This window comes from Sinocyclocheilus rhinocerous, unplaced genomic scaffold, assembly GCF_001515625.1.
Source record: "Sinocyclocheilus rhinocerous isolate Xijiao unplaced genomic scaffold, SAMN03320098_v1.1 scaffold362, whole genome shotgun sequence".
NCBI classification, from domain to species: domain Eukaryota; kingdom Metazoa; phylum Chordata; class Actinopteri; order Cypriniformes; family Cyprinidae; genus Sinocyclocheilus; species Sinocyclocheilus rhinocerous.
In genome coordinates this window covers 1,268,827-1,275,167 of record NW_015639507.1, presented here as the reverse complement: position 1 = coordinate 1,275,167, position 6,341 = coordinate 1,268,827, and the positions used below count along the sequence as shown (strand labels likewise).

The window sequence follows — 6,341 nt, the reverse complement described above, 5'->3', positions numbered from 1 at the left end:
ATATATATATATATATATACTGTACATATTTACTTATACATTTTTTTGTTTTTTTTCTGGAAATTGAATGCTTTTTGAAACTTGATGGCAATATTATTATTCATATAATAATATATTATTCCACTTAAAAAAGGAAGATAGGAAATATAATACATTATAATTCTGAAGTCATCGTAAAATAATGGTCATAAAATACAGATCTCTACTCGAGATTGAATTGTCATCAATAACATGTTTAATGCAAGACTTGTGGAATTCAACACCAGTTCAGTTTCAAAACCAAAGCCGGTTGAGAAATAACAATAACACAACATTCTTTTGGGTGCAATTTTATACCCAGATTCTGGAGAAGTTGGGTAAGATGAAAGCTTGGTTGACCTACTATTTTCACTTTGGCCGTTTTATATGTTTACATCCAGACCGTTTGGTCTTTGAGGTTCGATAAGACATAAACATGCAATCAACCTTTACCATAAATGTTTCCATATGCACACTCTCACTTCAGTACTGTTCACCGCACATCAAAACACCAAGGTGTTGCCACAAGAACGCTCAACTAACATTGCAATCTAAACTAGAATTTTGCTCCCACTTTATGTTGTTGCTTTATGTGGTCTAAAGGGAGAGACTGCAGTCTAATAGGTGCACCAAAGAAACTCACAAATCAGGTGGCGTTCACAAGCCCCGACATGCCCCAACAAGCTCCACTACGCTCTAACATGACTCAGCATGGGGAAATCTGACTGAATGTATTACTCATGAGAATCAAAAGTATACAAAAACCATGATAACCCTCAGAAGAAATGTTTAACTGTTCAGTTTTCTATTTGAATACATTTGAAAATGTAATTTATTCCGGTGATGCAAAGCAGAATTTTCTGCATCATTACTCCAGTCTGCAGTGTCACATGATCCTTCAGAAATCATTTTAATATACTGATTTGCTGTTGTTATTTTTGAATCATCAAGCAAGTGTTGAGATGCCATTTTCTCCCTGACTGTTCCTCTGCAGAGCAAGTTTTCTGATACAGAAGGTGGCATAACCTGGCTAATTAAAGAAGATACTGACTTCTGATATGTTCAGTTAGGACATACAAACACAAGTTCACAAGTTGTCCGCTAAAATGTATGTGAATCTACAAAATTTAGTGTGCCTGCTCATATATCTGCCTGACAGTAGATATCCGATTACGCCAGTGTTCCTGACGAGCTCAGCCAAAGAACTGAGGCATCCACTCACCGAGCTCCTTATACAGGCCCGTACTGATGCCAGCCAACAGCGCCAGGGTGATCAGGTCACCGAGGCTGGCTGCAATTGGGGTGGCCACATTGTCTGGGTTGATGCCAACCTTCCTGGATGCAATGATAACCCCAATCATGATAAGACCTGGGCGGAAGAGAAGAGGAAAGATTTGTCAAGTTAGCGATGAAATGGTGGAATTAACACAGGAGACTGTCTCAATCCCAAACAATGAAGACTAGACATTCTTCGTTTTTGATACCTCCTGTTTGGAGGATATATTTCCACTCTAGTGTTGAAATGAGACCTCGGAGCTGCTTTGTCGTTCCAGGTTCAAAAACAAGCATTAGCTGCTACTCGCCTCAGCTAGTACGTTTCTTTTTAGGTTGTCATAACGCTTTAAACTCTACATGCTTAATTCAACAGATAACTTTTTAAAAGTAACACCACTCTAAAGAGAAAGGAAAAAATGAAATCGCATCATATGACCCCTTTAAACTCTACATGCTTAATTCAACAGATAACTTTTTAAAAGTAACACTACAACACAATACATATCGCGAGTACACATTGTAGAAACTGGAGATGCCTCGGAGCTGCTTTGTCGTTCCAGGTTCAAAAACAAGCATTAGCTGCTACTCGCCTCAGCTAGTACGTTTCTTTTTAGGTTGTCATAACGCTTTAAACTCTACATGCTTAATTCAACAGATAACTTTTTAAAAGTAACACTACAACACAATACATACCGCGAGTACACATTGTAGAAACTGGAGATGCCACAATTATCAATATAATATTGAACTGTTCGTTATGACATCCACGGTTCAATACGTGCTTGTGAATTTCGTTTTTTTCCGGTTTGCCGTATTAATAATTTCTGTGCATTTTTTTCCTCTCCAAATTGGCTCTCATTCTAAACCTGTTGTCCAACAAAAGAGAACATAATAACATGCTTTTACTCCACAACATCAGTCGAATGTGATCTGATGTGGCTTCTTGTCACCGAATGGGGCAGAAATATATTCTATACTGTAAAAAAGGCAATGTCGAGAAGCAATGGATTAAAAATATACTTAATTATTATAAAAATACCAGAGATGGCTAGAAAAACACAGATATACCATATATTGTCACAGTCAAGTGTTTATTGTCTTCATGTTTCATCATTCTCTCTTCTTTTTATTCAGTCACAGCGATAGCGATGCCTTTGTCCATATAAAGGATTTCCTGGAGCGGTTGTGGCTAGAAGGGATACAGCTACGACCGGAAGTGACGCAAGTCTTGCAAATTCTAGTTCGCTAGTTGTCTTCTTTTAAGAGATTTTGGTTCAAAGGTCTTTGCTACAACATAGACTCGCTAGCTGTCTTCTTTACTGTCCATTTAATTTATTGTTATTTTATTTTCTCTTTCACTTTCTTCCCATTCATCCGGTGAGATTTTGTGCCACTTCCGGCCGTAGCTATATCCCTTCTAGCCACAACCGCTCCAGGAAATCCTTAATATGGACAAAGGCAACGCTATCGCTGTTCTATTACTTCTGTGATGCATATGTGGAGTTTCTGTGCGAGTGCACCCTCTGGTGTCCAGTATGAATGAAACAAACATTACATGTGTTTATAGCGCTCAATAATGGCCAATTCATCCTACTTTGGGTAAAAATAGGAAAAATACTACTTATTTCAAAATAAAAAGTAGACATAATAATCCAAGTCTTTCTCCAGCATACAGAAGTGTACAGGAGTTTAAAAAAAATTGAGGAATGTATTGAACCGTGGGCTAACTGTATTGTTGTATCCCTAGTAGAAACATATATACACACACACACACATATATATATATATATATATATATATATGTGCATATGCAAAATACATATATATGTGCATATGCAAAAAATTATTTTGTATATCAAGTTTTTGCAGATCTTGTGCATCCATTGACGCATTGAAACGTTTTGACATTTTGAAACATAATAAATAATTAAAACAGACGCATTTGCAACTAAAATAAGTTTTTTGTTGGTAATCTAAATACATACACAGCACATCATATTTTTGAAATGTGCTTTTTAAAATGGATTTAACACACTTCACTGAGATGCAATCTAAATGCAACTAAACTGCAATGTTGTGAATGTGTTTTATGCTTCCTAGGATATGACAACAAATGTAGTACTGTACAGTGTCGGTTTCTCGTAACTGAGAAGTACACTCCTGAAAAAATAAAGGTTCCAAAATCGGCGTTTTGCAGCGATGCCATAGAAGAATCATTTTTGGTTCCCAAAGAACCTTTCTGTGAACAGTTCTGAAAATAAAAATGTTTTAGCATGAAGAACATCTAAAGAACCTTTTTCCACGGTTAAGAACCTTTTGTGTAAGATTTTGTGAAAGATTCTTTGTGGAACCATCAATGCCATTTAAGAACCTTTATTTTGAAGATTGTAGCCGTCTCAACCCTCTCACCTAGCAGCAAAGAAGCGATGAATGCGGTGGCCACGCTGCTGGCACAGAGCAGGACGGCATGGCCAATCTTAAAATTACCCTCTGGAATCCAGCCAAAAATGACTGCAGCGATGGAAGCCAGGAAGCCGACTACTGTGGCCTGAACCTGAAATCAAGAGGGACATGATGAACTCAGACACCTCTTTTAAACATCCTCCCACCTTCCTGAAGTTCAAAGTCTTCATGTCAAGTTCACTTTGTTCTCTTTCATCATTAGAGTACACATGCCATTATTGGGTTTTGGGGTCATTTCCAAGAAACGGATCACCCAATCATTACATAATTGTTTAGTCAAGCATGCAAGCTGGAAAAGTCAAACCTCACATGATATGTGACACTGTGACTATAACTTTGTTTACACTGCGCACAAATCTGACAAATCTTTAGGACTGACTGCCCCTACTGTAAGAGATGAAATCTGATCTGTTTCTTCTGAAACTGCTGACTCGTTCATTTATTCAATATTCACTGCACAGTCAATGTTATATAGTTCACTACATAAGGAAAGATTGTGAAAAATATGCATTTGAACAGCTTCAGTCAATACTACACACTGCATATGGCGCTCGGTGTTCTTATTGTTAAATAAACTATTAAAAATAATTTTCTTTTAAATAAAGACGAAAATGTAAATATTAGAAAAAAATTTAACTTAAATAATCAAATGACAATTAAAAATGTTATTTGAAATAAGTTGAAAATTTAAATAAAGCTTAACAGAAATATAAAAAAAAACTAAAACTAATTAAAAAGGAAATCACATAACAAAATGACTATAAAAATAAAAAATCTAATTCAAAGTATTACTAAATGCTATAACAGTTTAAAAATAATACTAAAATGTAATGTCAAAAACAAAAAACAACAACAACAGAAATCTGAATTCAGACTAAGACACATTAAATAAAAATTATTTTATTCAGATTTTATCACATATGGATCTGGTAAGTAAACATCAGATTTGATATGCTTATTTACTTATTTCACAGTCAGATTTGCCAAATAATCAGATGTCCGCTGCTTGTTGGAAACAAAACCTTTGTGAACTGAAGAGCTGGCATGTACATTAGACAAACAGGATTGATATTTTTAGAAGGTCTCCAACCTGAATTAGTGCGAGGTTTCCCATGATCATTTTCCACATATCCTTGGCCGTATCCATTTGTCCAATATTAGCCTGGTGAGAGGGGGAAGAGAGAACACAGGAAGTCCATTTACAAATGCTCCCATTATAGTTTGACCACTCCACACTTTCCTCAGAGTGAGCAACACTGATCTCACTTAAGAGTTCAGATGCTGTTTTACTTTTTATTGTATCTCTGATCGCTCAGAAAAGCTGTATGATTCGAGAAGTCATTCATAGTGCGAATGGTGCAAGAAGGGTTGCGTGCTAAAGCTGAATACTTTAAGCATTCAAAAGCCTAATAATATCATAGTTCAACATTTCATGATCCAATCAAATCTCACTGGATAAAACAAAGCTCCATCCTACATTATTTCCCACTGGATATTCTGTTTCACTCTGAAATACACGAAGCACATTGCAAGAGCCATTAAGAACCACAAAACAACTAATAGTGCTGATAGGATCATCATTAAACGGTGATCTTTCTATGAAAAGGAAACAATGAAACATATATGGCAGGAAACATACATTTTGCTGGTGCTCAGGCGCCTTCGGTCCAGCTTCCACTAGAACAAACAGTGGTCAGTTCACAAGACAAAAGAGGGTTTGATGAGCTGGACAGATGCATCTTATCCTCCTCTCTCTACTTATCTCATCTCTCTCAGTACAGACACTAATGTCAAGTGGCTCCAGCTCTACAGAGGCTCTCTGTATCATGGGACAAGGCCTTTCCTGACCTGGACACACTCAGACGGGCCAAAACTACCTGAAAATATGTGTCTTAGGAAACATAAAAACCCTATGAAAACAAAATGTTTTTTTTTTTGGCTATTAGCTCTGAGGTCATCGATATGGTAGCATCCTTATAAAATTTGTTGTAAAACAACATACAACAAATTATGAGCTACTGCAATGGAATACTAGCAAACTACCTACTGAAGACTTTACTGCAGGGTTGTTATAGTTAACTAACCCTAAAACTTAAACCATTTAAAAAGATATTTTTGTTTGAAATAAAATAAACGGTAAATGAAATGATAAATAAAATAAAAACAAACTAATTATATTTCAGCTAGTTGCCAAAGCAACATTTGCCATTTTCATTTAGTTTTACTTGATGTACAAAAGAAACTTAAACTGAAATACACACACACACACACACACACACACAAACAAGATGGGATCGGTAAAACTTTTGAATGGTTTTGAATGTCTCTTCTGTTCACCAAGGAATCATTTATTTGATAAACTGCAGTAAAAATTGTGAAATATTATTACAATTTAAAATAACATTTTTAATGTGAATATATTGTAAAAAGCAATTTATTCCTGTGATCAATGTTGGAAACTTTTAATAATAATTTTTACTAATTTTATTTTGTGTTTTTTTTTATCAAATAAATGCATCTTTGTTGAGCAGAAGAGACACTCAAAAAGATTTTAAAAAATCTTACCAATCCCATATATATATATA

The 6,341-nt window shown here is 35.5% G+C and overlaps 1 protein-coding gene across 1 annotated transcript in view; it reads right to left on the bottom strand.

Moving 5' to 3' along the window:
• Positions 1–6,341, bottom strand: part of LOC107751220 (solute carrier family 41 member 1-like) — a 22,370-nt gene that overhangs the window by 2,271 nt on the left and 13,758 nt on the right. The window contains exons 3-6 of the mRNA XM_016566888.1: positions 5,567–5,633; positions 4,847–5,067; positions 3,703–3,847; positions 1,241–1,387 (exon numbers count right to left, since the gene is read on the bottom strand). Coding sequence (XP_016422374.1) covers positions 1,241–1,387; positions 3,703–3,847; positions 4,847–5,067; positions 5,567–5,633 — 580 coding nt within the window. The remainder of the gene's footprint in view (positions 1–1,240; positions 1,388–3,702; positions 3,848–4,846; positions 5,068–5,566; positions 5,634–6,341) is intronic.